Here is a 13,756-nt window from a genome sequence, read left to right on the forward strand (position 1 = left end):
AGCCTGCTTCTCCCTCTGCCTGTGTCTCTGCCTCTGTGTGTGTGTGTGTGTGTGTGTGTGTGTGTGTCTCATGAATAAATAAAATCTTTGAAAAAAATAAATAATAAAAAATATCTTCTACCCACTGATGCCAGCTCTGGGCAGTGAGGCCACTCAGGGCAGTTTTGATTCTGTTTCATGGGGCAGTTTCAGCTATCTATAGAAAGGCCTTCCAAGGTAATACAAACCTGCTTCACACCACTGCCACCTACAGCACATAGTTCCCACCATCTCACTGCCCTTCCCATGGGAGACATGAGTGCTGTTCACCCAGTGTTTCTGCTTCTCCACCTCTGGACACCCTGGCAGGGTAGCACACCCTGGCCTCCCAGTGGTTGGACATAGCCATGTGATTAGTTCTGGCCCATGAATTGTGAGAAGTGATGAATATCATCTAGTCTGGAGCACTTAATTACCAGCATCAGACCCTCCAGAGCTCTTTTGTCTTTTTCCACAGTAATTGGCAATAATCCAGAGAGGGGCACATGTCAGCTTAGGTCCCAAAGTGAGGATGGCAGAGAGAAGAGGCTCAAGTCAACCACAGTGGAGCATAAGGAAGGTATAAACCTTTGTTATTTGAAGCCACTGAGAGTTGGGAATTGTTTGTCTCCGCAACCTAACCTAAGATACTCCTGAAGCAGCATGAGCAGCACCAAGGAGGGGTGAGACCTTGACAGCTCCCAACCTCAAGGTCAATGGCAGCAGGAGCCAGTGCTCACTGGTTATTCTACTCACACCACTGTTTCAATGATGCCCTGGATCTCTCGCTGCAGCTCTGGCTCCTTCCGGTAGGCCTCCACCAGCAGCAAGGCCTGGTCGTAGCTGGCACAGTAGACCTTGTAGACTCGTTCCAACTCCTCTTGGAATTTCAGGAATAAGTTACCTGATGGTGAAAAGGCAATAAGAAGCCCTCAAAGGCATATCTGTATGTTCCTTTACTTGGGACACAGAGGTGGTGAGTGAGACGGCTAAGCCCTCAGCTCTGGAGTGAGACAGACAGGTCTAGCCAGTTCTGCCACTTTGGGCAAGTTACCTTTTCTTCCTGAGTTTCCATTTTTTTAATCTCACTTTCAAAAGGCTGCCATAAGGATTAAGTGACAGAATGATGCAGAGCTTCAGGTTGGTGCACTGGGAGTCTTAATAAAGGGTAGCTGTCATAATGGCAATAATATTAATAATTCTCATATTTGCCTTACAGTTTACAAACCATATGCAAACACAGTATACTTGTGTTATAGCTTTACAATCACCATGTGTGGCAAGTACAACTTCAAACCTCCAGTCCAAAGATACACTTTAGCAGAGCACAGATAGTCACAAGTATGGGCTTTGGAGTCAGAGAAAACTAGGGCTAGATCTCCAGTCAGTCCTTCCCCTGTGGCACAACCTAGCGCAAGCACTTGACCTCCTGGACCCTCCATTTTCTTATCCATAGACTGGAATAAAAACAGTATTTACCTCCTAGTGTTTTGTTAGGAATAAATCAAATAATGCATGTAAAAATACCTGACAGAAATTTTACTCACAAAATATTTACCAACAGCTTATTTATGGATTATATGCAGGCATTCTTCCAAGCTCTGTGAACAAAACAAAGCCTCTGCTTAATGGAGCTTATATTCCAGTGGGGAAAACGACAATAAGTAAATATACTGCATATGTTAGGTGATGATGATACCAAGAATCAATAGAAGGTGTTAGAAAGTAGTAGATCTATTTAAGGAAGGCCTCCATGAAGATGTGCATGTTTAGCAGAGACCAGAACCACCTGGCCCTGGAAATGTGTAGTGGAAGCTACACTCCAGGCTTACGGAAGGAAAAATGCAAAGGGCTTTAAACTGTAGGCAGGAGAACACTGGACATAAGGACAACAGCAAGAAGGCAAGAATAGCTAGACCAAACAAGGGCACAAAGCAGAGAAAATAAAAAGAAACTAACACCAGATCACATGGGGCCTCAAAGTAGGTAGGTTAGATAGAGTAAAGTGCTTGGATTTTATTCCAATGGTGGCTGGAAGCAATAAGAGAGGTTTGAGCAGAGGTGATCTGGTTTCTGTTTTAAACAGGTCACTCTGGGATCCCTGGGTGGCTCAGCGGTTTAGCATCTGCCTTCGGCCTAGGGCATGATCCTGGAGTCCCAGGATCGAGTCCCACATCAGGCTCCCTGCATGGAGCCTGCTTCTCCCACTGCCTGTGTCTCTGCCTCTCTTCCTCTCTCCCTCTCTATGTCTCTCATGAATAAATAAAATCTTTTAAAAAATAAAAATAAATAAATAAATAAATAAGTTACTCTAGGGACGCCTGGGTGGCTCAGCAGTTGAGCATCTGCCTTCAGCTCAGGGCATGATTCCGGGGCCCTGGGATCGAGTCCCATGTTGGGCTTCCTGCACGGAGCCTGTTTCTCCCTCTGCCTACATCTCTGCCTCTCTCTCTCTGTGTCTCTCATGAATAAATAAACAAAATATTTAAAAAAATAAATAAATAGATCACTCTAGTGCTCGATTTCAGCAGCACATATACCAAAGTTAGCGTAGTCTCTGCACAAGAATAATAGGCAAATCTGTGAAGTATTCATATTTTTAAATCAGTAATTTATAAGATTGGTTACCTGTAGCAGGTGGATGGACTGGGGTAGAAAGAATGAGGGAATGGGAAAGGGTAAAAGGGATGAGAGGTGAGCATGGAGTGAATGGACTGGAACTGTAGGTATCAGTATGAACTCATTGTTTTTTATTCATGAAAGACAGAGAAAGAGGCAGAGACATAGGCAGAGGGAGAAGCAGGCTTCATGTGGGGAGCCTGATGTGGCACTCGATCCCAGGACCCCGGGATCATGACCTGAACCAAAGGCAGATGTTCAACCACTGAGCTGCCCAGGTGCCCCTGAACTCATGGTTTTAAATATATAGATAAAGATAGATAGATATAGAAAGAAATATAGATAAGCGTATATGCATACGTTAGTATGTATATATTTCCTAGCTCTATTAGCTGACAGGGCAAAGCAACAATGACACCCCAGAGGCAATGAGCACACCTACAGCCTAGAGCCTGGTGTCTAAATACCATTCCCCCCAAATGGGAACCAGGGCTTCTAGGAGAGATGGTTGATTCCGAAGATGGGGCAGGGAAATACAGATGATCCTGGAACATCTTGTGGTGTCAGAAAACAGGATGCACTCAAAAATTGTTAGAGGCATACTGACAGGACACAGGACACGGGAGCCAACTTGAAGGAGCTCTCAACTGGTACAATCAGAACAAGAAAATAAATAATGATAGTACTAGATTCTGATTCATGGAACAAAGTAAATGTCCAAGAGTCCATATTGACATAAATAAATAATTGAACAAGTGAATAGGCGAGAAGAAAAACTGCAATTAATAAGTGTAGAAGGAATAAGCTATAAAGAAATTACCATGAGAACACCAGTAATAATTATTGTAGGCAAGAGCCACTGATGGCTGCTAAAAATAATGGGTGAAAGTTTGCAATGAAATAGGACATTTGCATAATATCGAAGTTTTTCTCCATAAGCTATTTATTACAAGGAGGAAAATAGTAACCTTATAGCAGAAAAACATAGAAGATATTACCTTCTACCAACAATGTGATCAAAGTTAACATTATTCGGGACATCTTGGGTGGCTTGGTGGTTGAGCATCTGCCTTTGGCTCAGGGCATGATCCCCAGGTCCAGGATCAAGTTCTGCATTGGGCTCCCTACATGGAGCCTGCTTCTCCCTCTACCTATGTCTCTGTCTCTGTCTCTCTCTCTCTCTCTCTATGTCTCTCATGAATAAATAAAATCTAAAAATAACAACAAACAAAAAAAACAAAGTTAACATCATTCTAAGTAGTAACACATAGCAACATCATGTGCCCCTGTTCTGAGGCACTAAGGAGGACAGGACGCTGGCCATGATGTTATTGCCAAAAATGCATAACCTCAACTTAAGAATGAAAATCACTTTAATTTTATAAATATATAAAATGTTTATAAAATATACATTTTTATAATTTATAAAATATATATTGTACATACCATAAACTTTCATAAGATCTATAAAATCATTTCAATATTAATAACTGAAAACTTCAAATTGAGGGCTATGCTACAAACTTGGCTCAGATTCTTTAGAGGTATTGTGGTCACAAAGGACAGACAAGACTAAAGAAGGCTAAGAGAACATGGCAATAAAGTGAAACGTGGTAACCTAGATTGGATCCTGGACCAGAAAAAAGACATTCATAGGAAAGCTGGGAAAACGTGAAATATAAGGTCTGTAGCCTTAACAGCATTGCAATGATGTTCATTTCCTGGTATCAACAATTGTACTTGGAATATCTGAGATGTTAAAATCAGGGGAAACTAGATCAAGGGTTATACAGGACCTCTGTATTTGCCACTTTTCTATAAATCTAAAATTATTTTAAAATTTAAAAAGTTTAAAAAGAACTTTGAGGGCACTATGCTAAGAGAGAGCAAAATATAATAGAACAAATACTGTATGATTACACTTCGATGAGTTAGTGGTAGCCAAATTCACAGAGACAAAAAGTAAAATAGGAGTTACCAGAGGCTGGTTGTGGTTTAGAGGGTGCAGAGTTTTGATTTACGATAATGAAGCAGTTCTGGAGATGGCCAGTGACTATGGTTGCACAACAATGTAGACATACTCAATGCCACTAGACTCCCACTTAAATATGGGAAAAATGGCAAATTGTATATGTTAGGTAGATTTTACCACAATAAAGAAGTTTAAAGATGATTTTTTAAAAACCCTGAACACCAAGGTTTATAACAGCTTTATTCATAAGTAAATGAATATGCCTAAACGTGAAAGTAATCAAAATGCACTTTAGTAAGTAAATCCATCAACTGTGCCATGTTCATACAGTGGAATATTATTCAGTGATTAAAAAGAGAAAAAGAAAAAAAAAGAAATGAGTTATCAAGACAGGAAAAGAAAGGAGAAACCTTAAATGTATATTGCTAAGTGAAAGAAGCCACTCTGGAAAGGCCTCCTACTATATGATTCCACCTATATGACATTATAGAAAAGGCAAAACTATGGAGACAGGAAAAAGATCAGTGTTTACCAATGGTGATGGGGAAGGAGGGATGAATAGGAAGATTTTTAGAGCAGGCAAAGCACAAAATTCTGGGGGTGAGGATACATTCTACTGTAGAGTCTACTCTGTACACTCTACTTAATTTTTCAATAAACCTAAAAACATTATAAAAAGTAGTCTATTAATATAAAAAAGAGATCTATACTATGTTGAGACTTAACTAGGGTGTCCAAAGTGGTTATGGGAATGGCTGTTAGAACACTACTTCAAGGGCAGCCTGGGTGGCTCAGGGGTTTAGCGCCGCCTTCAGCCCAGGGCGTGATTCTGGAGACCCGGGATCGAGTCCCACATCGGGCTCCCTGCATGGAGCCTCCTTCTCCCTCTGCCTGTGTCTTTGCCTCTCTCTCTCTCTCTCTCTCTCTCTGTGTGTGTGTGTCTCTCATGAATAAATAAATAAAATCTTAAAAAAAAAAAAAAAAGAACACTACCTCAAGTACCCACAAGAGTCTTTGGTTGTCCATCTAGAGGGAAGTGATTAGGATGAAAAGAAATGTGTTAGCCATGAAAGAGGGTGGGGAACTGTGGACCACAGAAAGCCCAGCTGACCCTACTGCCTGCTGAAGCTACAGGCTGAGCCTCTGACCTGGACTAGGCCCCCGTCAGATGCATGGGATGTTGCCTTGCCCACCGTGGTCCAGCTTTCAGCAAAGATTTCCACAATGAGACTGCCACCCAGGACCAGTCCTCATCCCCAGTTCTGGTCCAGCCAATCCTCAGAGAGAATGCCTCAGGAGAAGCCCCCAGAAGGAGGGAGAAGATAGGAAAGAGGACACAGAAGTGTAGCTATCGAGAATCTGCATGCTAAGAGATGAGCCAACTACAGAACCCCTCCCTGCTAAGAGAGCCCGGGCGTTGCCTTGACATCTAGGGTGGTTCTCACATTCTCCTTAACCCAGTGCGCATCAGCGGGAATGTGACTGATGGCAAAGAAACTGTATCATAACCCATGTGACTAGGGGCCGAAGAAGGCAAACTCCCAGAAAGCACGCTATCCAAAGGAGCAGGAATGCCAGGAATGCAGAAATACAGACATGTTTCCTTTCCTCTTGTCCTTTGGACACAGACACAAGTCACAGTAGTGAAAAAGTTATTCCCAGCATCAGAAGAATACCCGTAGCCAGGATTAACTGGAAAGATGAGAAGGAGAGGCAGGATGGACAAGAGTTAGGGCTCAACCCTGCCTGGTCAAGCTGCGGAACCTTGGGGAAGTTACTTAACTTTTCTGAGCCTCAGGCTTTCCTTTAGTAAGATGGGGATAATAATAATAGTAATCAACAAGTCACAGTACTGTGAGAATGAAAGAGCTAGGACATGTTACTCAGAGTCACGAATGGCACATTTCAAAGAGGCAGAGACTGAGACTCAGAGACATGAAGGAACTTGTGGCCGGCAGAGCCTTGCCAGCCAGACTCCAACCCATCAGACCCACCCTGCCCAGATGTGGTAGTCACCAGTTACACGTGGCTTCTAGGCACTGGAAATACAAGATCTCAATTGCAATGTGTATAATACAAAAGACACCGGATTTCAAAGACTTAGTACAAAAAAAGAAGTAAAATAGCTCATGAATCATTTTTATATTGGTTACATGCTGAAATGTTAGTTTGGACACACTAGGATAAATCCAATATATCATTAAAATTAATTTCTCCTGCTGCTTTAATTTTCTAAATACTCAAAAATTTACAATTAAATTTGTGGCTTGAATTGCATTTCTACTGGACTGTACCCAGCTACTGCATGGTGCCTTCTAATGAGACAACCCAGGGTAGGGACTCCTGGGAAGGTCAGAGTTGTGTTGGACTCGGTCAAAAGGATGGGGGCCCTAAGTCACCTGGGAGGAGAAAAGCCTGGTAAAGACAGTCATGCCTGAGGTCTGAAAATTTTTTTAAATGCTATGGCTACAGGACTGGAAAAAGGGTCTTCCTTGCACAGTGAGGCATGGGGGCTGGATGGGGAATAGAGAGCTGGCAGGAGCGAGGGCAGTCGTGACCTAGGACATAGTGCACCAAAGAGAAGAGCCACGTGGATTCTTTGTGCTTCTTTTAGGCTAACCACAAGGGGCAAAGGATGAGGGGGCTATTTTCTGTAGACTCTGTAAACATCAAGAAATAGGACTGCCAAATTAGAGGCGAAAAAAGTACAGGACTACATTTCAGTTAAACAATGAATAAATGTTTAGTATAAGTATGACCCAAATGCTGCATGGGATGTACTGCTACTAAAAAATTATTCATTGTTTATCTGAAGTTTAAATTAAATTGGGGCCTGTATTTTATCTGGCAGCTCTACTAGGGAGGCAGGGAATGGAGTTGTCACTAGGTATGCCTGGGAAACAAAGTGACATCCTGACTCTGCTGCACAACAACCAGGAAGGTAGAGACTGCAAGCAAGGACACTTCAACAAAGGAAGCACACTGAATTTCAAACCACAGAGCAGAAGAACCTGACCTCAGGGTCCCCAGATCTTTAGCGTGTCTTCAGCCTGAGGCTATACTGATTCCCACTCAAATAAGTGGTAATGAGTAACAGAAATAAGGATACAATGATGAAAGTTGAGAATATCTACCCAGATACTTAAAAGAAAGTCTTGTTCCTTAATTTAGTATTCATTTATCTTTTATAGGAAACGGTAACTCATTCACATTGCTGTTTCAATAAGGAACTCTATTTTCAAAGGAATAATAAACATACAATACACAGGCTTTGATCCCATTCTCTACTACGTGGAAGCTATTCAGTGCCACTGTTGAGAGCACTGGCTCCAGAGACGGAATGCCCAAGTTCAAATCCCTGGCCGTGTGACCTAGAGCAGGTTATTTCCCATCTACGTGCCTCAGTGTCCTCAACTGTAAAATGACGTAACAGCATCTACCTCTCAGGGTTCTTGCGATGAAATGAGTTAATATGTGGACAGTGGAATAGTGCTAGGCTTTTAGTAAACACTCAGTGGGCTTTCTAAAAAATTTGTGTGTTTGTTATTTTTAATCCTGATCATTCATGTCTCAGAAAGGGCAGATCGGTGATGTAAAGGCCGGGGAACTTGGGTGGGTACTGTGCTGGGTGCCCTTCCCTCCCCCTCCTCTTTTCTATATGGCACTCCTTTAACTTCCCCATCTGACACCCCTCAGAAACCCCTGACCTTGAGGTTTTGTCAAGTGACCCCTGGGCAACAGATGGGGAGAATGAGGGACACAGGTGTGTGAGGTTTATACCCACTCATCCCTCCTTTTTTATACTCTACAGGGTCATCCTAACCATTCCACAATGAATACACTCTCACCATTTCTCACCAGGGTGACAGTAAGGCCCCCGATGTTCTCATGCTTCCACTCTTGCCACTCTCACAACCCACCGTCCACAACAGCCAAATAGGTCATCAAAAAACATAAATGAGACCATATCACTTTCCTGCTCAAAACTGTCCAATGGTTTCTCATCACATTCAGAATAAAATCCAAACTGCTTACCATGGCCTAGAAGGCCCTACATGATCTGGTCTTTCTCTGCCTCTTCCATCTTATCCCCTAACACATTCCCCTCACGAACTCCCCTGGAGCCACACCAGGGTTCTTTCTGTCTGTCCTTCACTCTAAGGCCTATCCCTACCTCAGGGCCTTTTGCACAACCATTCTCTCTGCTCTCCCTCCAGATCTTATTAAGTATCTCCTTCCTAATACTCAGGCCTCAGTTTAAATGTCCTCTTCTTGGAACTACTGTCATACCCAAAGGTTACTACAATTGTTTCTTTTCTTCAAATTCCAAATTATTACCTAAAATTCTCTTCTCTCTCACTAAGTTGTCAATCCTTAAGAATGGGAACCTGGATTCACCAATTAGTTCCTCCTTGTGTTTACGCCCCAGTAAATGCCCTCCTCTGTAAAGTGATGGGGTTGGGCTGGATATTATTTGAGAGTCCTACCAGCTCTGATATGCTGTGTTTCAGGGATCCCCAAAAGAAACCCCCCTTGAGCTACATTACCCTGAAATTCTGGTGACAGTTCAGCAATGCCCACATGCTGAGGACAGTTCCACAGAAATCTGGGGCTGACCACTGCCCTGTCTTTTGCTTACCAATTAAGTGCACTTGTTCCTCTTCCCTGGATTCTGTCTCTTGCAGATCATGAAGAAATCTGTTATTCACCTCGATGACATCATCAATGTTTGAGAACAGGACATCCAGATCTCCCTGGGGCAGCTGGAAGGAACAAAGAAGCCACAGGAGTCTCTGGTAGTTGAGCAGATGACTTAACTGAGGGCCTTGGAGATCAGTCCAAAACATTCATACCTTCAGGGTCCTATTACTCTTGGGAAGACTGCCCCAGTAGAATGTTTGTGAGGCTTTGAAAAACGTTATCAATGATGCATAAATTAGGTGTTCTCATTATGAGGAGGGAGGGAGACAGAGTGCTCAGCATGAAATGAAAGCTGAATTGGTGTTTTATCCTAGATCTAGTAGCCATCATGTTTCTTCTCTCAGTTCCCTGTCACAGAGGGTGGAAAGCTGGGCTTCCTTCCAGCTCCGACACACTGGGCACTCACTACCATTATCTTGAGAAGTCTTCTGAACTCTGGCTACCATTAACTGGCAATACCACAGAAGGACATCTTTATATGTACACAGGTATATATAGGAGATTGTGTGTGCGTGTACGTGTGTGTGTGTGTGTGTGTGTGTGTATCCTGGATACACAATCAAGTACCTAACTGTAGAAAAAATCTCTAGAGTATGCTCTTATTTTTGCTAGAATAAGTAAGGATCTATAGTTGTTTGCTTAATGCCTACAGAGAAAACTCCTAATATCTGGAGGGTAAAATAGGAGAGGATTTTGGCCTCCCACATTTCCTACTTCAGTACGTCATTCATTCAAGAAACACTAATTGAAGTCTCTGATTTATGAGTCCAGATCTGGGGCTATTGAGCTAAACAGTCTTTGACCTAATGGAGCTTACATGTTAAGGGATACTTAACATTTTATAGAGAGAACCTTATTATTTCTGAAATCAGGGGGAAGAGGTATAAAAACCCATCATAGCAATAATATCTTCATGTTGCCATCTTCTAAATGAGACAAGTACGATACAGGTCAGTTTAAGCACTCTGTTTCAAATTCGATAAAGGGCTATTTTATCCATTAGCTCACTTGATTCTCTGAGCTAATTATTCCTCTCCCTGTGTAGCAGATGAATACACTAAGGTTCCAGTGTGTCAAAGGCCTTGCTGAATGTTGCATGGCCAATACACAGAAATGACACAGCTTATATCCAGGTGGCTTCACACCCATCACACCTTCCCCTCCATCAAGCCTGCCCCTGAAACCAATGTGGGGTCTCAGAAGCCAAGAGCCATGTCTGCCTAAGGAAGGTTGTGTGCAGCCCCACCAAGATACCTGCTGCAGGCGGCTCCTGATGTCCGAGGCACAGAGCTGGAGCATGTGCAGGTATGAGACCTCAGTGTCAATGAGCTCCCTGACAGCCAACCTCTGATGCAGCAACGATCTGTCCTCCAAGACCTGACATTCTCCATCAGGACTCCCTGTCCTGGAGGACGGCTCATCAGTCCCATGTTCAGCCATGTCAGCAGGTTCTAGGAAAGGCAAACATATCCTGACTCACTCTTGGGAGCTCCACCGGAACACTGCTGTCTCTCATCCAAAGACAACTATTCATCGAGCGGCCTAAAAACATCTCTGGCTTGCATGCTGCAGGAAGAACTGTGTATTCGCATTTGTGGGTGGTATCTGAACAATTTTAAAAGGTAGAACATGGCTCAGATAATTGTCGATTTATCTTCGAGGAGTCAGATAATATGCTTGCTTGCCTAGCTTTTCTTCTATTTATTTCCCCAGCTCTTGACCCAGATTTCTTTATTTGGTTCAGCTGAGTCTCCCTTACCATCTCTCCTGGGGGGTCCTAGGGGTTACCTCCTTTCTACCCCCCACTACCTACCTACCTACCTAACCTACCTACCTACCAGGCCTCACAACCGACCCCTGGGCTCTTTCCACAGCCTCCAGGAGCATCTTTCCAAGTCTAAATCCCTTTACCTCTTGCTGCCACCCACACCCATGCATCCTGGAGGTGTTTCCAGCTTAAACTTCCTGAAACAAAGCTTGTGATCGTGGCATTCCGTGCTGTAAGGCTTAAACAGTTAGCTCCCTGCTGCTCTGTGGTCCAGCTCCAAGCTCATTTTTCCCTTCCCAGACCATACACCAGCAAAAGGGAGCTGCATGCTTTCCTCTATGTCTGCACAATCATTTCCTGCTTCTGTGCTTTTGCACCTGCCGGGCCCCACCCCCTCCTGTGTCTCTATGCTTGGATATTCATCTTCCCTTCCCCTTCCTGATCCTCCCAGCCAGATGGACTCTCCCTCCCTGAAACTCCCACAATCCCTTATCTCTAGGCTTAAAAGTACAAATGGCAGTCCTGTGGATACCATGGCCTGAAAACCCTCCCTACTACAGAATATCCTAGAAACGCTGGATCACATATTACCAACTTCCTTTTCATGCCCTGGCAGGGCTTGCAAGAGAATAAAGGAAACAGCAGAGCCCCCAAACAGAGGAACTGGAAAGCAGAGCTGAAGCAGCTGAGCAGTTGTGGCCCAAAGTGGAGGGGTAGGCAGGGAAAGGGGCACATGGCCAAGTTCGGGGAACCAGGGACTTGGGTGCTGGTGTTCAGATGGGAACAGATCTTTACAGAACTAGGACCCCCAAAGACTCCAGTGAAATGGTGGGTCAAAACATCGTCCCCATGCTCATGAGGACAAAAAGTCCCTTCTGAAAATTTATAAAAATAGGTCTGCCTTCATGGAGTTTTAGGCTCAAATTGACATTATACATGTGGTCTGAGTAACCCAAAGCTGAGAAATTAACAAAAACAGTTCTGGACTAATGCTACTGAGTGCCCATAGAAATAAAATGTCTCCAGAAGAACATGTCCTTACAGCCTAGGTCATGTGGTATTCCAGCAGCCAGCCCTGTCCTGAAAATGAGTTTACAATCCAAAATGACAGACAAGAACTCCACAGCAATGAACAGAATTAGATCCAAAGAATATCAGGTAAAAACTATAAAATAAGCAATAAAAGAAAAAAAAAAAAAAAAAACCTGGGGCACCTGGATGGCTCAGTGGTTGAGTATCTGCCTTCAGCTCAGGGCGTGAACCCGGGGTCCTGGGATCAAGTCCCACATTGGGCTCCTTGCAGGAAGCCTGCTTCTCCCTCTGCCTATGTTTCTGCCTCTTTCTCTGTGTCTCCCATGAATAAATAAAATCTTTTTAAAATGTTATAAAAAAATAAAGACCTGTATGATTGTGATTTTTTAAAGCACCAAACAGAACTTAGAGAAATTAAAAATTTAGTCTTTGAAATTAAAAACTGAATAGGCAGATTAAACAGACATCTAGAAAAGAGAAACAGCAAAAGGGCATACAGACCTGAATAAATTATCCAGACTGCTAAAGAGAGAGAAAAGTATGGAAAATATGAAAGAGAACTGAAGGGATCTCGATATTGAAATAAGAAGGTTCATGCATCAAATCTGAGTTCTAGAATACAAGAATAAAGAGAATGAGGAGAGGCAAAATTCAAAGAGATAAGAGAAGAGTAAGAATTGTCCAGACTTTATAAAAAATATGAATTCTTAGATCCAGAAAATACAAGTCCCCAACAGGATAGCTTTTTTACAAATCCACACCTAGATACATTGAGGAGAAATTGCAGAACCTTGACAGCCTAGAGAATTCATCTTTGTATGTCCTTGTTCTCAGGAAACTATGAGAGAATGTGCCCCACCAAAATAAAGAAATAGGAAAGAAGAAGACATAGGGTACAGGGGACTGGTGATCTAATGTGAAAGGGACCAGGGAAATCCCCAGACAGGTGAAGGAAAAATTCAAGGATTGACCATTGGCTATAGGCAGATGCCAAACAGTCTACAGTATTTCAGAAGGTACTAGAATGTCTTGAGAACATGATTTATTGAATTGGTAGTGAATCTGGTGTTTCAGGATAATCATACAGATCATACATATAAAACTAAGAGACAAACCAATGAACAAACACAAAATAATTGTTTAAAAAAGCTGTGCAGCAGAAATAAAAGTAATTGTATGTTACTGCCTATTTCAGTTATAAATACAATTTACACACATTATATTGCAAGTTATCTAAATAATATTATGTATAACTATATTGAGAGAACAAGGTAATGGGAGGGGTGTACATGTGTGGTGGAGGGGGAGTAAAAACAAAAAACAACTAAATCTTCATCTTCCATTGTAGAAAGTCAAAGCACAATACCTAAATGAAAAGCTCAGTAATAACAGCAGCTGCATGCTATTTAAAGACATGGAGGGTTGCCTGGGTGGTATAGTCAGTTGAACCCCCAACTCTTGGTTTTGCTTCATGTCCTGATCTCAGAGTCCTGATGTCAAGCCCCACATCAGGCTCCACGCTCAGCCAGGAGTCTGCTCAAGTTTCTCTCTCTCTATCCCTCTCCCCGCTCTCCCCTGTCCCCTGTGTGCTTTTTCATTTTCTCTCTCTCTCCAATAAATAAATAAATAGGGCAGCCCTGGTGGCC

The 13,756-nt window shown here is 42.8% G+C and overlaps 1 protein-coding gene across 3 annotated transcripts in view; it reads right to left on the reverse strand.

The window, feature by feature from the left end:
• The window catches only part of ARHGEF37 (Rho guanine nucleotide exchange factor 37), a 55,174-nt gene that overhangs the window by 27,131 nt on the left and 14,287 nt on the right, over positions 1-13,756 (reverse strand). For all 3 annotated transcript variants that reach the window (XM_049109254.1, XM_049109255.1, XM_035715607.2), the window contains exons 2-4: positions 10,565-10,761; positions 9,249-9,372; positions 775-922 (exon numbers count right to left, since the gene is read on the reverse strand). In XM_049109254.1, coding sequence (XP_048965211.1) covers positions 775-922; positions 9,249-9,372; positions 10,565-10,750 — 458 coding nt within the window. In that variant the 5' untranslated portion in view covers positions 10,751-10,761. The remainder of the gene's footprint in view (positions 1-774; positions 923-9,248; positions 9,373-10,564; positions 10,762-13,756) is intronic.

This window comes from Canis lupus, chromosome 4, assembly GCF_003254725.2.
Source record: "Canis lupus dingo isolate Sandy chromosome 4, ASM325472v2, whole genome shotgun sequence".
Taxonomy (NCBI): domain Eukaryota; kingdom Metazoa; phylum Chordata; class Mammalia; order Carnivora; family Canidae; genus Canis; species Canis lupus.